The sequence below is a fragment of the Chenopodium album genome, chromosome 21, assembly GCF_948465745.1.
Source record: "Chenopodium album chromosome 21, dcCheAlbu1.1, whole genome shotgun sequence".
Classification (NCBI taxonomy): domain Eukaryota; kingdom Viridiplantae; phylum Streptophyta; class Magnoliopsida; order Caryophyllales; family Amaranthaceae; genus Chenopodium; species Chenopodium album.
Genome location: NC_137854.1, coordinates 36,948,339 through 36,968,613, shown reverse-complemented (window position 1 = coordinate 36,968,613; position 20,275 = coordinate 36,948,339). Strand labels below are relative to the sequence as shown.

The 20,275-nt window shown below is 33.4% G+C and overlaps 2 protein-coding genes, 2 non-coding genes and 1 pseudogene across 4 annotated transcripts; 1 reads left to right on the top strand and 4 right to left on the bottom strand.

The window, feature by feature from the left end:
• Positions 1-7: 7 nt before the first annotated feature.
• TRNAR-ACG (transfer RNA arginine (anticodon ACG)) lies at positions 8-80 on the bottom strand. The gene has a single exon. It is a non-coding gene; the product is annotated as a tRNA-Arg (tRNA).
• A 673-nt stretch (positions 81-753) lies between these two features.
• On the bottom strand, positions 754-826 carry TRNAR-ACG (transfer RNA arginine (anticodon ACG)). The gene has a single exon. It is a non-coding gene; the product is annotated as a tRNA-Arg (tRNA).
• Positions 827-2,438: 1,612 nt separating this feature from the next.
• Positions 2,439-6,466, top strand: LOC145600913 (GDSL esterase/lipase At3g26430-like). The gene is made up of 5 exons (XM_081656780.1): positions 2,439-2,748; positions 4,067-4,276; positions 4,354-4,523; positions 5,028-5,298; positions 6,054-6,466. The coding sequence occupies exons 1-5, from the start codon at positions 2,496-2,498 to the stop codon at positions 6,305-6,307; spliced, it is 1,158 nt and encodes a 385-aa protein (XP_081512906.1). The 5' UTR covers positions 2,439-2,495; the 3' UTR covers positions 6,308-6,466.
• A 382-nt stretch (positions 6,467-6,848) lies between these two features.
• On the bottom strand, positions 6,849-14,125 carry LOC145600767 (GDSL esterase/lipase At3g26430-like; annotated as a pseudogene).
• A 1,207-nt stretch (positions 14,126-15,332) lies between these two features.
• Positions 15,333-18,056, bottom strand: LOC145600766 (GDSL esterase/lipase At3g26430-like). Its single transcript, XM_081656632.1, has 5 exons — positions 17,747-18,056; positions 17,112-17,309; positions 16,394-16,563; positions 15,847-16,117; positions 15,333-15,589 (listed from the first exon to the last, which is right to left on the bottom strand). The coding sequence occupies exons 1-5, from the start codon at positions 18,054-18,056 to the stop codon at positions 15,333-15,335; spliced, it is 1,206 nt and encodes a 401-aa protein (XP_081512758.1).
• Positions 18,057-20,275: the final 2,219 nt, after the last annotated feature.

The following is a 20,275-nucleotide window of genomic DNA, read 5'->3' as shown; positions in this document are numbered from 1 at the left end:
AAAAAAACGACTCCACTGGGGATCGAACCCAGAATCTCTGGTTTCGTAGACCAGCGCCTTATCCATTGGGCCATGGAGTCGGAATTACTCCCGTCTGATATTAACTCTCATGAAATTGTATATATACACTCTCACTTTTTGTCTTTTATTAATCAGTAAATTTTAATTTTTTAATCTTATTCTCCTTCAATTTGTGTGCTTAGCTTTTTAAGCAATAACAGTATAACAAACAAACAAAAAAAAAAAAAAAAAAAACTGTATATAAGAGTACGAGGAGGGATATTTTAACAAGAGTTTGCATGATATATGTTGATCAAACAATTTGAAAGAAGTTAATCCTTATGATGTGTTCTTTAAACTTGACTTTTTTTTATTACTAAAAAATTAATATGAGTTTATTAAAACTTTTTTTTAGCTATGAATTAACTTCATAAAAACTTATAGAACTTGTTGAACTTATTTGAAGCAAATCGAATGTTAAACTTATTTTACTTGTTGTACTTATTTTGAATTATCCAAGCTTATTAAAACTTATTTTAGCTATGTTCAATGTAACACAACAATCTTTACATAAATGTACTTTTAATTTGAATATATGATGAATTGAATAATGATTGCCTTCTGATTTCATAATTCATGTCAGCTAGAAAAACAACAAGGTAAATTCTATTTAGAACTACCTATTTAAATAAAGATATAATATCTCCATTAATTATTCAGCAAAAATAGTACTTACTTTATACTAAAGATATGCGACTCCACTGGGGATCGAACCCAGAATCTCTGGTTTCGTAGACCAGCGCCTTATCCATTGGGCCATGAAGTCATTGTTACTGTCAGTAACTTCTTCTTTCCATATTAATCTCAATATTTTTTTTTTCCCATTTTTTAACTTTTTATGAATTGATAACTAACAAATACGTAGTATTGTAATGTGTTGTGCAAAACCGATGAATGATACAAGTGTAAAAGTTAAAGTGTACTGTAACAATACAATCGTAATTTAAAACGTTGGAAGCTTTGGTGCCATTATTTTACCACAACCTTGTCATGTGGGTGAAAATTTCAAAGCTGAAATATAGAGGTTTGTTTCCATTTTCTTCAAATAGCAAAAGAAAAGTGCTCCCTCCGTCCTCTAATACAATGCATCTTTTGAGCATTTATTCCTCACATAATAAAGAGAAAGAGACATTGTATTAAGGGACGGAGGGATTACAAGAAAGCTTCACAGTAGTGATGTAGTGTTATTGATCTTCTTCTTATATTACAAGTAATTAATCTGTTACATTGATGGACTTATTATTTATACCATGTAAATGATGACAGAGGAAACTTCATATTTTCTTAATTGATTTATAGTATCATTCATTCATGACCATCAAGAGAATCAGGCTGTACTTCAATTACAGCATCTCGAAACGTGCTTAGCTGATTGATAGTAAGAGTCATTCAGCCTCTTTAACAATGGAAACTCGTTCAGATCAACGTAGAACCACTTGATTGCACCAAATGAACATTATATAAATTAAAGACTTGTTCTTTTCAACGTGTTTCAGATACTTATTACTCAATTAATTCAGATCAGATCAAACCAAACTAGAAACATTCAGAACTGATCAGAATTTTTAATTGCTCCGTATCATTTACTTATTGTTAAATATCGTTAATTGCGTATCAATTAAAAAAATAATGAAGATTACATATTTAAAAAGTTCACATTGAAACAAATCTAACAAGATCTATTTTGATTATGTTATTCTTTATAAAATGCGGTCAAAAGTTTAGTTAAATTGTTAAATCATATCAAACTAGTCTAGATAATAATATGATTCCTTCTATTTTATTGTCCTAGCTAATTATCGATCATAAATATACTTGTATATTATAAATACATATATCTCATCAATCTTATGCACAATTTAGATCCAAAAAAAAAATTACTAGCCTTGAAAATCCGATCTATTTATAAAAATGTCTATTTAAAGTTCTAATATTAGCAACTTTTATGTAAATAAGGATCAAACTAATAATTAGCATTATTTTTTTTTGGGTGTTTAGACTCTTTAGAGAGCCACAAGGACGGATAATTAGCAGATAATGATAGATAGGGAATTCAAAAGTTATATAAATTACGCCCAATTTGGAGTGCATACTCCTTAATTCACATTTCAATCGATTAGCATGAAACTTCCAAATTTAGCCAATTTGATGCTCAAATCTCCATTAATAGTTATATCAGGATTTATAAAAAAAAAACAGAAGAAGTAATATTTAATTGTCGGTCGAACTATATAAGTCAATGCAATATTGTTTTATGGAGAAACAAGTCAATGCAATATAATAATATTCCTTGAACCATTTCCATCTTGGTCCCATTTGTACATTTTAGTTCCCTCCTTTTGGCCCCTTCTTATATTTATGCAATTGCTCACACCACAAACTAAACAAAACACACATTTTCTCTCTATCCTCTCACTTGTTCTTTCCTTGTAGAAATGATGGAGTGTGTCAACCTAAAAATTGTAAGATCCCTAGCATTGGCATCAACTCTAGTCGTGCTAGCAAATTGCGCAATTGATAACAAAGGTGAATGCATGTTTCCAGCAATCTTTAACTTCGGAGACTCGAACTCGGACACCGGTGGCTTGTCCGCGGCGTTTGGCCAGGCAGGACCGCCTCACGGCGAGACTTTCTTCCACTCACCTGCCGGGAGATACTGCGATGGCCGCCTTGTCATTGATTTCATTGGTAATGTTTTTCTTTGTTGTTGTAACTCTTATCATAATCAAAATCATTTTTACCTTTCAATTGTGTCCTTATTTGGAACATATCCTTCCTTTTTTCTAATCCCATTTTAGCTATAAAAACTTACCATTATCATTAGGATAATGATATATTTATCCTTACACATCTAGTGCATGTATTTTTTGAACAAGGACAAATATATGACAAAATCATACGTCAATTGATATAAGTAGTTATGCTTTATTTGACTTAATATTTGCATTTCTAACTTCACATATGCAACTTTAAATGGGGATTATATATATCATTTTCCTTATATAGTTTTAACGGTGATACCTAAATATCTAAAATATTTGTTGCATTGTACATTTGTACGTACACTCATTATTGCATCTTGGAAGATCAAGACCAATCTAAAAAATTATTGCACTTTATTACTAAGCGTGGCTTTTATTTTGTCCTCAAAGAATAACTAAAGGATTATGGTATATTCATAATTTGTTTGTATCGTTAGGTCCATCGTACTTTTAGAAATTCGAAGCATATAGGATAAAAAAAACTGGTTAAAAGATATGTATGCACAAGAGTATGGCCTATTATTGTTGTTTGTCAATTGTCATTATGTGCAAGCTAAAATCGTTGAGATTCTAATAAAATCCATCTTATGAATGTTACAACCCTATAACTATAAGAAATCATTGTTTTGCACCTTATACAACATTATTTGAATAATTAGGAAAAAATCCTGTGCCATAGTTACTTAGTTATTCAGGATTCGTTTATCACACTTACATATAAAGATATTTGTAAGAACACATATACGCACGTGATATATATGTCATAATGTCAAGATGTAGTTGTTGCATATATAATTAGAGTCAAACTTGTGTATGTGTTGATCAATAAGAGATTCATTCCGAACAATTAAGGTCCTTCACTTAACTTCCTTAACATAATAATGATATCTTTGTACTTCTGTCGTTTTGTTCATATTTCTAATCATCATCTTATAAAAGAATATGGTACACACTTAGGGCCTGTTCATATTTACTGAAATGAGCTGAACTGAACTGAACTGATTGGAGCTGAACTGAACTGAACTGAACTGATTGGAACTGAACTGAACTGAACTGAACTGAGCTGAAATGAATATTTTATGTGAGAGAGAAATTAAGAGCTGAATTGAACTGAACTGAACTGAACTGATTGGAACTGAACTGAACTGATTGGAGCTGAACTGAACTGAACTGAAATTAAGTAAATGTGAACAGACCCTTAATTAAGCTGATTTTTTGGTAAAACCTTTTTTTTTTGGTAAAAGCACAAAGCTTGGGACTTCCTTATCTGAGTGCCTTCCTAGATGCTGTGGGATCGAACTTCAGCCATGGGGCGAATTTCGCTACGGCTGGTTCGACCATTCGACCTCAAAACACAACCCTTCATCAAAGTGGGTTTAGCCCTATATCTTTGAACGTTCAATTTTACGAATTCAGTGACTTTCATCGACGTACCCAAATTATACGTAACAAAGGTCAGTTTTTAATTTGTTATCCTTTCTCCTTTCAATTATACCCAAATTATTATGTAATGATTCATGAAATATAACAGGACATGTCTTCAAGGAATTGCTACCAAAAGGAGAATATTTCTCAAAGGCTTTGTATACTTTTGATATTGGTCAAAATGATTTAACGGCTGGATTTTTCCTAAACATGTCTACTGACGAAGTTAAAGCAAATGTTCCAGATGTGTTAGGTCAATTAACTACTGTTATTAAGGTAAAGGAATTATGTTTTTATTTTTTTTTTCCCTTCATATATTGATGTATTTTCATCGCCTCATATATGTCATTATTCGGATCTTGAATTTGTAGAATAGGAACGCAAACTAATATATTATGATGAGAATAATTTATGTGCGTTTGATATTTTTTTTTTTTTTTTTTTTACTTTACTTTAAAATTCCGGCTTTTATCATGGATTATTAATGGGTTTGAGGGTCCTAAAAATAGATGATGAATCTCTTTTCCCCTTAAAAAACTACTTGAAGTCGGTTGACAATTAGTCATACATGCATTCAAGTGCATTGAGAATTGGTTAGCCCAAAGAGTTTACCCAAAAGACATGTACTCTGTATATACATGTGAATGTCAATCATTTCAATTGATGTTACTTTGGATTAAAGTTTTGTGTCCACGACCTAAAATTGAATCTCATTACATCAATGTGGAATTATAAGTCATGAATGATGATGTATTTTACCATTTTGATGTGGTTGTATAGGACATATATGATCAAGGAGGTAGGTATTTTTGGATACACAATACAGGACCAGTAGGATGCTTACCATACGTAATGGACCGCGTGCCAATCACGGCAGGCCAAGTGGACAAAGTAGGATGTGCCAGCCCACAAAACGAAGTGGCCCAATACTTCAACCGAAAGTTAAAGGAAGTGGTGGTCCACCTAAGAAAAAAGTTAGCCCATGCGACCTTAACTTATGTTGATGTTTATTCTGTCAAGTACGACCTCATTAGCCATGCTACTAAATATGGTTAGTTTTCTACTCTTGTACAATTTTATTGTATGATGATGCATGTCTTTGGTAATCTACATTCACCTCGTTCAAAATCAGTAATTTTTTTTAATGGTTAAAATATGATCATGTGATAGATGTTCAACATTTTTAATGTAACTTTGAGTTCATCGTGGCTATTGGTATGGTGCCATAAATTATGGCAGAAGACAACGGTAAATCGATCTAGTAATAGGCATTGGTAAATTAGAGGTGCTGATAACGGTAGAGGTTGAATATCGAACAACATATTATTGTTACGATGGAAGCTAGGTTTGAAAAGAAATCATCATGTTAAATTGTTTGTGATTGAAACAATAGCGTGTGATTTTATTTTATTTTTTTGTTTTAATTACAATTATGATTATATGATTACATTGCAATTGCACATGTTAACATTTTTAGAGTATCTATTAGGAAAATTTTGATTTTTAAAAGATCATATTTAATGTAGTTATTACAGTTCAAACCTATGTCAAATCATATCGTACGGAGTATGAATATGATGACTAATGACAAACAATATGCATTTGTTGTAAGCAAAGGAACGTGTGGAGTTTCATCATTCGCTACTTTTTGAAAATGCCTATATGATGTGGTAATCAATAAGTCTAAGCAATTAAGCATGCGTTGTAAACAACATTGGACCATCATCAACACAATCATACATAATACCCCCACAATTTAGAAACGTGAATTTGATTTCTTTCATTCCTTTTGAACTTTTTGTTAAGGTTTTGAGCATCCACTAAGGGCTTGTTGTGGTCACGGAGGAAAGTACAATTATAACGAGCACATTGGTTGTGGAGGGAAGATAACTGTCAAGGGCAAACAGATTTTAGTAGGAAAAGCGTGTAAAGATCCTTCGGTATCTATCAATTGGGACGGTGTCCATTACACTGAAGCAGCTAACAAATGGATCTTTGATCGGATTGTCGATGGTTCTTATTCGGATCCTCCTATTTCCTTGAAAAATGCCTGTCATTAGCTTTGGTTACTACAAATGTGTACTCTTTTATGATTGTCAATCAAGCCAAGTATTGAATTGGCTTAGTATGCGAACTCCAATTAAATAATTATATTCAAAATTTGTTCTCAGGTCTTTAAATGCTTAAATATTTGATATAAATGAAATTTCATTCACCAATTACCTTTAAAGTAACTTTATTTTTCATATCAATATCAAATATATGAAATTTCTTTCACCGAGCTACCACGAAATTTGTTAAATTATGTAATTTGTGCAAAGTATGTGGTGGTGTCAAGGTATGACGGCACGTATTCCAACCCTTCTGCTTTAGTCAAGTTTTTGGTTTAATTTTTAATTAAATTTGGAGAATGTTTTTGTAGGTTACATTTTATGAATGAAAAAAAATTGCAGCTTTTAAAGTTAAATTTACTGTATTGTTATTACTTTATTTTTCATATCAATACTAAAACCTCTAAGGTTCTATCTATATTGATGAACCAAATATACCTCTTATAGATTTATTCTAATTTTGCAACAAACCCAAACATGATCCAAGTGATTAGCTCTTGTAGCATGCCCTTTTCAATGGAATAGGCGGATCCGAATATGATCCATCAGCTAAACGACCAAAGACCCATTTGTTAGCCGCATCAGTTTAATGAGCTCCATCCCAACTGATCTTGACTTGTGGATTTTTGCAAGCTCCAACTAAAATTTCTTTACCATGATCCATATACCTTGCTCCACAACCTTTATGCGAGTCATAGTTATATTTTCCTCCTTGTCCACAACATGCTTTTAATGAATCTATAAAACCTACATAATGTACGACCAATCAATCATCTCAAAATTCGAAAAAATACATAAATTGGAAAATAATTAGAAACACCGAGCAAATTTTGCTATATGAAATCCAAGTACTTAAATCGAATCGAATTTTTTTTTAATCTCACAATGAAATTTCGAACAAGAATAACGAAATAGAACGAGAAAGTATTTAAATTTTGTATTAAGTACGTACCATATTTGTTAGCATTGCTAATGAGGTCATACTTAATTGAGTAGACATCAACGTATGTGATTGAGGCTAATGGCATGTCTTCTCTGAGCTGGGCCACAGCTTTCTTTAGCCCAATGTTAAAGTATTGGGCCAATTCATTAATAGGGATTGCACATCCAATTGGGTCCATTTGGGTGGTAAGTGGGAGGCCATCCAGCACATACGGTAGGCATCCAAGTGGGCCCGTATTGTGTATCCAAAAGTACCTTGCTCCTTGCTCGTATATGGACTGCATAATTAAGAATGTAGTAAAACTTGAAAGGTATCCTATACAACGGGAAATTGATTTTGGCACACCCTTATGTAAGAAGAGCATATAAAACTGTGCTCTCACATAGGGGTGTGCCAAAATCAATTAAGGGTGTGCCAAAATCATTTCCCTATACAACGTTACATAACAATATTACATGTGTTTATTACTTTATTATATAGAAGATGAAAGTGGTTGGTTATGTACCTTGGCATATGTCTTGAATTGATCCAACATGTCGGGTATGGCTGCCTTAACTTGATCGATTGACATGTTTGGAAAATAACTAGCCACCAAATCATTTTGGCCAATATCGAATGTGTAAAGAGCTTCCGAGAAATACTCTGCCTTTGGCAATAATTTCTTGAAAATATCTTTCGAGATCAAGAAAATGAAAAGGAAAAAATGCATTAGACCTCGAACACATTGAAAAAGACTACATAAAAAAAAAAATGTTTAGGACAGGAAAAATAAAAAAACAAAAGAAGTACATATTTTAAGTACCTTTATCACGAAAGATTTGAGAGCGTTGGTGGAAATCATAATATTGATTAGATTGGATTTTAAGAGAAAATGGGCTATAATAAATGGTAGTCTGAGGTCTAATAGTAGATCCTGCCGTAGCAAAGTTGGCTCCATGGCTAAAGTTAGATCCAACTGAATCAAGGAACCCGTTGAGATATGGAAGTCCAAAGATTTCAGCTGCATAAAAATTTTCGTTATACAAGTGCTTCATAGTTTATTATGGATTTAATATTAAATTAACATACAAGAATGATGAAGGAGTTCAATATAAATGCAACAAAACAATATTATTACATACATTCACACTCAAAACAATGATGATAGTTACTTTGGTTAGCCACATTTGATCTAAGTGGGCACGGTTATACTATAAACCCTCTCTAACGTACAATATCTTACTTGTTTCTTTTGGACATGTTTGTCGATATACAACTTCATCTATTTTGACTATCTATTAGCATTAATTAAAAAAAATTGCAATATTAAGTAATAATCAACTAAGGAGTATATTTTTGCAGCAATTAATTTTTATTTACAAATTATTTATAGATACTTAATAGTGCAAAATGGGTAAAATATTTTGAGAACGTAGTAGTAAGTTTTGTTCAACTTTGAAGCATTGGGTTATTATATCACATTTGGGGTAAAAGAATATAGAGTACTAGAGTGGAGAACATGAAATCAAAGTTTGACATTAGAATAAACTGAAAATTTTATAGTAGTCTTTCACTCTTTTGAAATATGACTTGAAGAATTCTAGAACTATCTGGAATTTCAGAAGAAGAGGAAGAAGAAAACTAGAGAGAATTTCTGTAAAAATGAAGTAATTTTATATCAAATGATAACTTAGTTTATTCAGAGAAGCAAGTAGCTTTAAATAGCTATTATTACAGCTAACCACCTTCTAACAAACTCCCTAGAATTACGGGAAGTATCTAACAAACTATCCTAGTCAGCAAGTATAAATATTTGTACAAAAATACAGCAATACAACAACCCTTAACACCCCCCTCTCAAGATGGAACAGCTAAGGGCCAATCTTGAACTGGAGGCTGACAAACAATACCAATCTTGGAGCAAAGAAACCTGTGCTGATCTGTACCCAAGGCCTTAGTCATGAGATCAGCAAGCTGTAGAGCTGACTTTACATGGAATAGCTGGATAAAACCCGATTGAACCTGCTCCCTGATAAAATGAACATCCATCTTCTGAGACTTAGATCTCAAATGCTTTGTTTTCTCATGAAAACATGGATTTTCTGCTATGAGTTGAGCAGAAACATTATCACAATACAAAGTTATAGGAGTTGGAATATCATATCCCAAATCATAAAACAACCTTTCCACCCAAATTAGCTCATTTGTTGAATAACTCATGCTTCTGTATTCAGCTTCAGTAGAGCTTTTAGACAGAACTTTCTGTTTCTTGGTCTTCCAAGAAATCAAAGCTTTGCCAAGAAAAATACAATAACCAGACAAAGACCTTCTTGAATCCACACAAGTGTCCCAATCAGCATCACAATAACTAGTAAGCTTCAGATCTGATTGAGCAGGATAAAACAGTCCATAGTGTAAAGTACCCTTAAGATACCTTAACACATGAACAGCAGCAGAGAGATGTGGATCCCTAGGATCATGAAGAAATTGACTCAATTGTTGAACAGCATAGCTAATATCTGGCCTGGTCAAATTCAAATACAAAAGTTTGCCAATAATCTTCCTGTATTTCTCAGGATCATCAAGCAAATCACCCTCAACTTTACTAAGTTTCAAACCCTTAGGCAAAGGAAAAGAAGCTGGATGACAGTCTTCCATATGTGCATCTCTCAACATATCAAGAATATATTTCCTCTGATTCAAAAGAATACCAGATTGAGACCTAGATACCTCAATACCCAGAAAATATTTAAGGCTACCTAAATCCTTAATGGTAAAAGCTTGATGCAGGGCAGACTTCAAATTCTGAATTACTTCACCATTAGTACCAGTGATCAGAAGATCATCCACATAAGCAACAACAACTGTATAAGAAGTATCAGTCTTCATAAGAAAAAGAGAATAATCCTGTTGAGATTGAGTGAAGCCATATTGAATCAAGAATTTGCTCAACTCCTTGTTCCAACATCTTGAAGCTTGTTTAAGTCCATAAATAGACCTTTTCAATCTGAAAACTTGCCCTGGAGCAGCTTTAGTGTAGCCTTGAGGTGGTTTCATATAAACCTCTTCATCAAGAAAACCATGCAAGAAAGCATTGTTCACATCAACCTGCTGTATATCCCATCCAAAAGCAGCAGCCAAAGCAATAATGACCCTGACAGTAGTGAACTTTACAACAGGACTAAATGTATGTTTATAGTCCTTACCCTCAATCTGCTTATCACCCCTAGCCACAATTCTTGCCTTACATCTCTCAATAGAGCCATCAGACCTAAACTTAGTCTTATACACCCATTTTGAACCTATAGCTTTCTTCCCAGGAGGTAACTCAGTGAGCTCCCAAGTTCCAGTTTGCTCCATAGCATCAAACTCTTTCTGCATAGCTTCCACCCACTCTGAATGATCTTTAGCTTGGTTATATGTACTTGGTTCATAAGCAGTAAGTACATTTTCCAAACTTACCAAAGAGTCTTGAGCCATAAAAGCCAAAGCAGGCTCAGAAAACACACTAAAAGATGAACTAAGAGAAGTATCAAAATGTAAAGAAGGAGGAAGTTTAAGATGAAAATCAGTGAATTTTTTAGGATGATGTCTGGATCTAGTAGACTGCCTAATAGGAGGAGAAGAATTATTAGAAGGAGAAGAAGAAAGAATAGAATGATCAGAAGAAAAAGAGTCATTGGGAATAGCTGAATTTGATGGAGAAACAGGATCAGAATGAGAATTAGGGATCATATGATCAATATTACTAAGTAAATCCAAATCTGAATCAGAATCAGCAGAATTATGAGTAACATTAGGAATATTAGGACTTGATTCAACAGGAGCAGGATTAACCATTGGAAGAATAGGAACAACATCAACTGGCTTAGGAAACTTAAAAGGGAAAGTAGTTTCACAAAACACCACATCTCTGCTCAAAATGATCTTATTAGCAACAAGATCATACAACTTGTACCCTTTTTGTCCATATGGATAACCAATAAAAACACACTTCCTTGCCCTAGGATCAAATTTGTCACCAGACTTATGTGCGGCATAACACAAACAGCCAAAAACCCTCAAAATACTATAATCTAGAATCTTTCCAAACAAAGATTTAAAAGGTGTCTTCCATTTCAACACAGAACTAGGAAGAAGATTAATGAGATAAGTTGCAGCCAATAGACACTCACCCCAAAACTTCAGAGGCAAAGAAGCATGGATCCTTAAAGTCCTTGTAGTTTCTAATAAATGTCTATGCTTCCTTTCAACCCTCCCATTTTGCTGAGGGTTGCCAGGAATACTTCTCTGATGTATAATCCCTCTATCAGCAAACATCTGAGTACATTCTTCCTGTATAATTTCTGTACCATTGTCACTTCTAATTGTCTTAACTCTCTGCCCAAACTGATTCTGAACATACTCAAAAAATCCCTTCAAAACACCACTAACTTGAGTCTTATCATGCAAAAGATAAGTCCAAGTTGTCCTAGTATGATCATCCAAAACAGTGAGGAAATAAAAAGCCCCTGACAAAGATGGTCTTCTATATTTTCCCCAAAGATCCACATGAACCAGCTCAAAAGGAACAGAAGAAATTGAATCAGAAACAGGAAAGGGCAATTTATGGTGTTTTCCAAACACACATGCCTCACATGAAAAATCACAGTTATTATTACCAAGAATGGAAACTATTACATGCTTTAATGTGCTGGCAGAAATATAACCTAACCTAGCATGAACAAGCTCAACACTAGGCTTTACAGTTGAAGTAATAGTGTTGTTAACATAACAATCACCACTAGTATTATTTGCAGACAATACAAAAGAAACAGAACTAAATCTGTAAAGACCTGACACTCTTGTTCCAACAGCCTTGACTTGATTAGATACAAAGTCCTGAAAGAAACAAGAATTTTTCTCAAAACGAGCACACAAATGATTTTGATCAAGCAATCTCCCAACTGACAACAGATTATGCTTGAAATCAGGTATATAAAACACATTTTTCAAAATAATGTGTGGAGTTAAACATATACTGCCAGCATAAAGCACAAGTTTAATAGATCCATCTGGTAAACTAACTTTAACTGGATTTTTAAGCAATTTGTAAGAAGTGAACAAAGCCAAATTACTTGTCATATGATCTGTAGCACCAGTATCAATTATCCAGCAGGTACTATCAAAGTGATTAACTACAATCAGGCACTCCATACAACCTAAAACATGAATCAACACTATGGCCTCGTTTCTTACAATGATCACAAACCAGATCACCTTTAAACCTCTTAGAATTATCTCTTCTCTGCTGAAAAACAGGCTTAGGAAACAACTTAGGTTGAGCAGAAGAATGTGTAGAAACATTCAAAGCACTCATTTCAACTGAACCAGAAGAATGATTCAATTTATGCTGCTGCTCAATTTGTTGTAAAGTATGATAAGCCTTATTAATTGTTGGTAAGGGATCAACACTCAACAAATTTGTAGTGACCTGATCATAGTTTTTGTTCAAGCCTGATAACAATTGCATCAGCTTCCTTCTCTGATCCATCTCAAAAATCTTCTTGAGAATACCGCAACTACACTTAGACAAAGCACCACAAGAACAATCTGGAAAACCTTCCAGAACATGCAATTCATCCCAGACTCTCTTCAATCTACCATAATACTCAGCTATATTATCACTATTTTGAGCAGCAGAACTCAAAATTCGATGTAATTCAAACAATTGAGGTGCATTAGAATGACCAAACCTCTCAGAAATTTCAGTCCACAACTCAGCAGAAGAGCTAACAAACATGAAACTCTTAACAAGACTCTTATCCATAGAATTCAAAAGCCAAGACATCACCATATAATCATTTCTCAACCATTTATGGTAATCATCATGATCAATACCTGGAGAAGGCAGAGTTCCATCAACAAATTGTAACTTGTTCCTCGCAATCAACGCCATCCTTACACTTCGATTCCAATTAACGAAATTAGAACCAGTAAGAATAGCGTTACCGAGCTGCATTCCAGGATGATCACTATTCGCAAGATAATATGGATCATTGAAGTTGATTCCAGTAGAAACAGAATTAGACGAAACTTCAGGCGCCATTAATGAGAAATCAAAGCTTAAATAAAGCTCAGAAGAACGAAATCAGATCAGAAAACGATCGCAAATCGCAATCGCAAAATCAAGAGATCGGAAATCAAAGAAATCGTCCAAATAATCGAACGAAAAACAGAGTAAATCAACAATTCACCAGGAATTGCTCTGATACCATGAAGAATTCCAGAACTATCTGGAATTTCAGAAGAAGAGGAAGAAGAAAACTAGAGAGAATTTCTGTAAAAATGAAGTAATTTTGTATCAAATGATAACTTAGTTTATTCAGAGAAGCAAGTAGCTTTAAATAGCTATTATTACAGCTAACCACCTTCTAACAAACTCCCTAGAATTACGGGAAGTATCTAACAAACTATCCTAGTCAGCAAGTATAAATATTTGTACAAAAATACAGCAATACAACAACCCTTAACATGACTACTTGAATAAAATCGTACATATACTAACACATACCTATAAAATCAATTACGTGACGTCCATCGGAGTATCTTCCGGCAGGGGCATGGAAGAACGTCTCACCATGAGGTGGTCCTATCTGGCCAAACGCGGCCGACCTGCCACCAGTGTCGGAGTTTGAGTCTCCAAAGTTGAAGATGGCCGGGAACTCACATAAGGATGGTGATGAAGTACTACTAGTACTCAAACTTTGACATTTATGCATCATACACACACCAATTACTACAGTGACCAATAACAATGCGTCCACTGATTTAGAGCCATGCATTGCACTATAACTGTGCACCATTATATGATGAATAAAATCTAGTGCCGCTTGAATTTATGTGATAAGATAGAATGCGTGACTTGACGACTTGAGCATTAATAGATATAATTAAGTAGTTAAAAAATATGTAGTATAATTAACTCAATAGCAAACAAAAGTTTGTGGTACACTATAACACTAAGCTAGCTAGTTATAATTTTCTAATTTTTTAATGTTGTCATTGTCTCTAAAATATCTATTTTATACCAAGTATTTTGTTTTTAATACTAGCTTAGCTTCTTGGTAGTCGTATAAGGGAAGCGAAAACTGTCCTTTTATGCTATAAAATTTGGATTTTTTTGGTTGTTTTGATAATGTGTGCCTATAAGGGTTGACTCAGATTGCAATACTTACAAGTTGTCAAAAACTTAATTTTTTTGAAACTTGTCATGTCTTGATTAAATACTCCATAGTAATTATAGCTAGATCTAGTTTTTCTAATTTATTGGACTTTTTTTTTTTTTTTTTTTTTTGGTATTTTTAATTAATGAGCTAGTGTAAACATCAGATTCACCGCTAAAACAAAAATATAAACGTATAGTATAAAAGAACCCATATTTTAGAGAGAGTTAATTATTCCTATTTTTAATATATAATTTATTAAGTGACCCCTTAAATACAAAATAAGAAAAGTTTATTATTAGACAGAGAAAATGACTAAGAGAATAAATGAAATAAATTGACTCTGAAAGTGGACACTCGTTACAACCTTGGTTGAACGCATTTGTATCAATGGATAATGCGTACTAAAGGTGATAATGACCCTATAATTAGACAAGAATCAAAAGCCATAAACTACCACTAGTGTCTTAAATTGTACTTTGTAATTGTTTTCCATGTCTATTATTTATTATAAGCTTGTAAAAGAATTAATAGGATCTCCTTGCCAATATTGCATCATGTTGTGCCATTATTAGTGAATAGTGATTAGTTGTCTCGATCATGCCCCGTACCAATTTCACACATTATGCTTGGTGGAAATGTCATATGTGGTAGCACAACCAAGTGCATCTAATATATAGTATGTAGTATGTGTAAAATTAAGATTGTATTTTAAAAAACCTCGATGAATACAATAAATTTGCAACTAGCTATAAAATGGTTGGAGACCTACAATTGCATGGATCAAACTCATCTAAGTTTACACTAAGGAAAAGAAGGGCAAAATTAAACTTATCATATTAACTCATCATTGCTTGTAACATGCCATTTTCAATGAAATAGGAGGATCCGAATATGATCCATTAACCATACGGTCGAAAACCCACTTATTTGCCGCCTCAGTGTAATGAGCTCCATCCCAACTAATCCTCACCAATGGATCTTTGCATGATCCAACCAAAACTTCTTTACCATTTTCCATAATCTTTGCTCCACAACGTTTTTGCATGTCATAGTTATTCTTTCCTCCATGTCCACAACATGCTAAAAATGGATTTTCGAAACCTACACGTATGACCAAAATGAAAAATGTTAAATGCGTGATTTCTTTTATAATAGAATGAGAATCACAAATATTTTATCACGTTAAACTAAGAAGGAACAAATGGATTAATAATCAAGCTGAAACATCGGAATTTTAAAGGAAACAAAGAGAGTAACATTACGTACTTTGAACACTTACTTATACAAGAGTAGATTGAACTTTATTTCAAAATTACATATAATTCGAACAAAAATGATAAGAGAGAAATGAAACGTACCAAATTTTTTAGCATGACTAATGAGGTCATACTTGATGGAGTAGATGTCCACATACGTGATAGCTGCTAATGGCAATTCTTCTCTGAGTTGGGCCACAATTTTCTTAAGCCCAGAGTTAAATTCTTGGGCCAATTCGTTTAATGAAATAGCACATCCAGTTTGATCCATTTGGGTTGCATTCAGTGTTTGACCATTTAGCATATACGTTAAACATCCAAGTGGACCTGTATTATGTATCCAAAAGTATCTACCTTCTCGGATATATACTTCCTGTATTGTAACGAAACAATTACTAGGAGTATGAGATTTAAGTTAAAACCTCCATCTAGACTAGTGGAATTGTCAAAAAAATCGACCCAATTTAATCCTCACAAACACACAAATTTTACATAGCCTAAATTCGATAATTAAAATCAGTAAGGAATAACTTGTTTGAATATGAAACTTTTGAGATACAAATCGAGTCTGATCAATGGTGATTTAAATATTTAATGTAGCTAGGCTATTATTAGCTTAAATTTGTTGAACATGAATAATAATGCGTACCTTGATATATGCTTTGAATTGATGCAAAATATCAGGAATTTTTTCTTTAGCTCGATCGATTGACATATCAGGAAAGTAGACGGATGTTAAATCATTTTGACCGATATCAAATGTGTAAAGAGCTTCAGAGAAGTACTCTGCCCTTGGCATTAAGCTTTTGAAAACATCTCCTGGCCTCATATAATAACGAGGGAAAAATACATATGAGCAATATATATACATGATCGATATACTTTGCAAATTTGCGTACAAATTATGCATTTGTATAACCAACAATTAAAAGGTACATAGGCTCTTACCATTAGTATTGTTCTAAGAGTCTGTTCACATTTACTGAACTGAGCTGAGCTGAACTGAACTGATTGGAGCTGAATTAAACTGAACTAAATTGAGCTGAAATGAATATTTTATGAGAGAGGGAAATTAGGAGCTGAACTGAACTGATTGGAGCTGAACTGAACTGAACTGAACTGATTGGAGCTGAACCGAACTGAACTGAAATTAAGTAAATGTAAACAGACCCTAAGTTCATGATTTCCTACTTTCAAGATTTACTCAAAAATTAAATAACAAAACAAACATACAACAATAATTTGATCAATAAGGGAAATATCGTAAAATTATAAAGCATTAATGTAAACTTAAGAAAAACACATGCACTCCCAAATTTAATGGAACAAATAGTAATAAAAAAAAAAATTTATTATTGTATACATACCTCTATTACGGATTATCGGCAACCGCTGTCGGAAATCATGAAATTGATAAACTTGGACATTCAACGAGAATGGGCTGAATGAAGTGCTATTCTGAGGTCTAATGGTGGCCGCTGCCGTAGCAAAGTTGGCTCCATGGCTAAAGTTAGATCCCATTGAATCCAGGTACGCGTTTAGGTAAGGGATTCCTACACCTTCGGCTGCATCAATTTTGTAACATTATATATAATGAGCGACATTAAACTGTTAATACATCGTGGATGTCAATTAGCTTAATTTATATTTTTTGAAAAAAACTTAATTTGAGTTGAATTAGAGTTATAAAACATTTTGACGTTTTAGGACTCACATTTTAAGTACAAATTGGTATATTTTGGATTAGTTTCGATCCATTACTTTACTTATACTACTACTAACATGAAAATTGACTTAAAAAAGGTCTTTTGACTTTTCTAGTACTTGAATTCAATATTTCTCAAGTGTCATGCTAATCACTTTTACCTAACACAATACAATGTCTCATTCCTAACTAATGGGAATATCCGAATATGAATATGTAATGGTGAATTGGAGATACAAAAGAAGTACATGTACTAACTAAAATGTTAAAACATAACTCGAAAGACTCGAAACGTACCTATAAAATCAATCAAGAGACGTCCATCAGAGTACCTCCCAGCAGGAGCATGAAAGAAAGTCTCACCATGAGGAGGTTCGGCCTGCCCAAACGTGGCAGACCAACCACCAGTATCGGAGTTTGAGTCGCCGAAATTGAATACAGCCGGAAAGTTACACGGAGAAGAGGACGAGTTTAGAGTTTGATCATGACGAATTGTTGCAAATAATTGCCTTGGAAGTGCCTTAGACGACACACCAATTAGTAGAATGGCTAATGGTAATGCTAGTATCAGTTTAGTAGCATGATTCGCAAAACAATTGTTATCCATTTTGTAAAATTATTTTTGTTTGTGAGAGTAGAAGACGGAAGTTGTTCTAGCTTTGTAATTAATACAAACTTACATAGTACGTAGTGGAGAGATTAAGATATAGGGGTTGTATAAAATATACTATGATCACGACTTTATGAGATCCACATAATCTCGTGTAGTATCTAGTATGCGGTTGTTTATTACTGTAATTAATTAGCCTTAAATTGAGCATCGATTGGAGTTAATTAAAAATTGTTCAAATTGCTTTTATTTGTTTTTTTAAAAAAAATTGTGTAAATCAAACATGGAAAAAACTTGTGTGAACTTATGCGCACGCAAAGAACTTTGTATTGAACATAGTGATCCTAATTTTAATACAGTGATCTTTATATAAATTTTGGTGACGTTTAATACAGTATTATTATAAAGCTGAAATACATATATATTAACCGATGCTATGTTAAACATAATGACATTAATTTAAACATAGTAACATGTATTATTCATATTGACCAGCTGTATAAAAACACATTCATTTAAAAAAGAAAAAAGAAAAACCATCTAATGATCTTCTACTGTATGTACTAACACAATAGTTTTTTTTTTTTTTTTTTTTTTTTTTTTTTTTTTTTTTTTTTTTTTTTTTGTGACAAGACAATAGCTTTTTTTAACATAATTGTCAGATAAATAACTTTATCTTAACATAGCAACCTTACTTTGATTAATATATAGTGACTATAGTTTATAGCGGTTCAATTCACAATAAATTAGTAATATGAACCAGGTCTTTAAAAATTTGTGTCAAACATAGGCTTGTGGAAAAAAAAAATTAGTCAAAGGAATACTCTTGTGTACAATCCTAAAGGTCACTGTAAATAAGCCAATAATAAGAAACTAATCGATACGTGATTTTATCATGCACTTTTAAAAACTTGGTTCATTAGAAGTTTAGAATTACAGTACTAAATTAGAAAGTGTATTGAATTGTTATTTTTATTTTTTAAAAATAAAGGTAGGTTTACGAGTATAGTGCACACACAATCATGTTCGTAATTTTATATAAGTATTTATGCTTGATGCTTATTCATCTAGAGTATAAGTATCCAATGAATCACATTATATAGGGAGTAGCACTAGTGCTGGGCACGTGCCGTGCCGGGCCTGCCGTGGGCCGTGCCTAGGCGGGCCTGGTACAGTGTCGTGCCGGGCCTGGTACAGTGTCGTGCCGGGCCTGGCACGGCCCACGGTGGAGGCGGGCCGTGCCGTGCCGGGCCTGCCTTCAAGCATCCCTGTCCACGGCACGGCACGGCCCACCGTGCCGGTCGTGCCGTGCCGGGCCGCCCGTCGTGCCGGCCACCGTGCCGGCCCACGGTGGAGGCGGGCCGTGCCGGCCCACGGGCCACGGCTTACCCTTTTTTCTTTTTTTTTTTTAAAAAAAAAAATTAAAAAAAACTTTAAAAAAACTTGAATTTTTTTTATGAAAGAAAAAATTGAATTGAATAATTATACAATTTAATATTTGAATATAATAATTATTAAATTTTTTATGGAGTTAAGTTATATTAAATATTGTTTAAATTATATTAATATTTATTGTTCATTCATAATTTACTATATATCATATTATTCATATAACTATATAAGTATTAGACAAAAATTAAATAACAATATAACATATTCCATAAAATTAAAAGTTGAAAAAATTCATTCATAAAAATTTATTAAGTAAAAGATAATATGAAGTACAAGTGTACAACTAACAATAATTGATGAATAACTTATTTTGTTATTTTATTATACGGCTAATGTTAATAGAGTACATAGCCAACATAGGATATACTAACATTTTCACTAATTAATAGAGTACATAGGAAATACTAGAATTTTCGCTAATTAATATTAATTCTCGAGTTGTTGGTAATCTTCAATCAAGGTCTTCATTATCTTCTTCGTCTTCATCTTCGGCTTCATGTTCACTAGCTAATGCGGAGGAGCTAGTTGAACCAGAACGATCGGAACCATCGATGTTGTCGTTGGCCGTAAAAGTACGATCTTGGATGCGTTCTTGGGCATCCATCCAATCCTTCAAGCAAACACACATTTCTAGTGTTTCGGGCTTCAAACTTGTTCTTCTATCGTCTAGAACCCTTCCCGAAGCACTAAAAGCTCGTTCCGAGGCAACGGAGGAGGCTTGGATGCTGAAAATATCACGTGCCATTGCCGCCAAAATTGGATGC

Excerpts from the sequence above, each read along its gene's own strand:
- LOC145600913 (XM_081656780.1), top strand. The coding sequence starts at position 2,496 with ATGATGGAGTGTGTCAACCTAAAAATTGTAAGATCCCTAGCATTGGCA. Across the intron at positions 2,749-4,066 it reads CCTTGTCATTGATTTCATTG|CACAAAGCTTGGGACTTCCT; the intron begins GTAATGTTTTTC and ends TTTTGGTAAAAG. Across the intron at positions 4,524-5,027 it reads AATTAACTACTGTTATTAAG|GACATATATGATCAAGGAGG; the intron begins GTAAAGGAATTA and ends GTGGTTGTATAG.
- LOC145600766 (XM_081656632.1), bottom strand. The coding sequence starts at position 18,056 with ATGGATAACAATTGTTTTGCGAATCATGCTACTAAACTGATACTAGCA. Across the intron at positions 17,310-17,746 it reads TCTCTTGATTGATTTTATAG|CCGAAGGTGTAGGAATCCCT; the intron begins GTACGTTTCGAG and ends AAATTGATGCAG. Across the intron at positions 16,118-16,393 it reads AATTCAAAGCATATATCAAG|GAAGTATATATCCGAGAAGG; the intron begins GTACGCATTATT and ends GTTACAATACAG.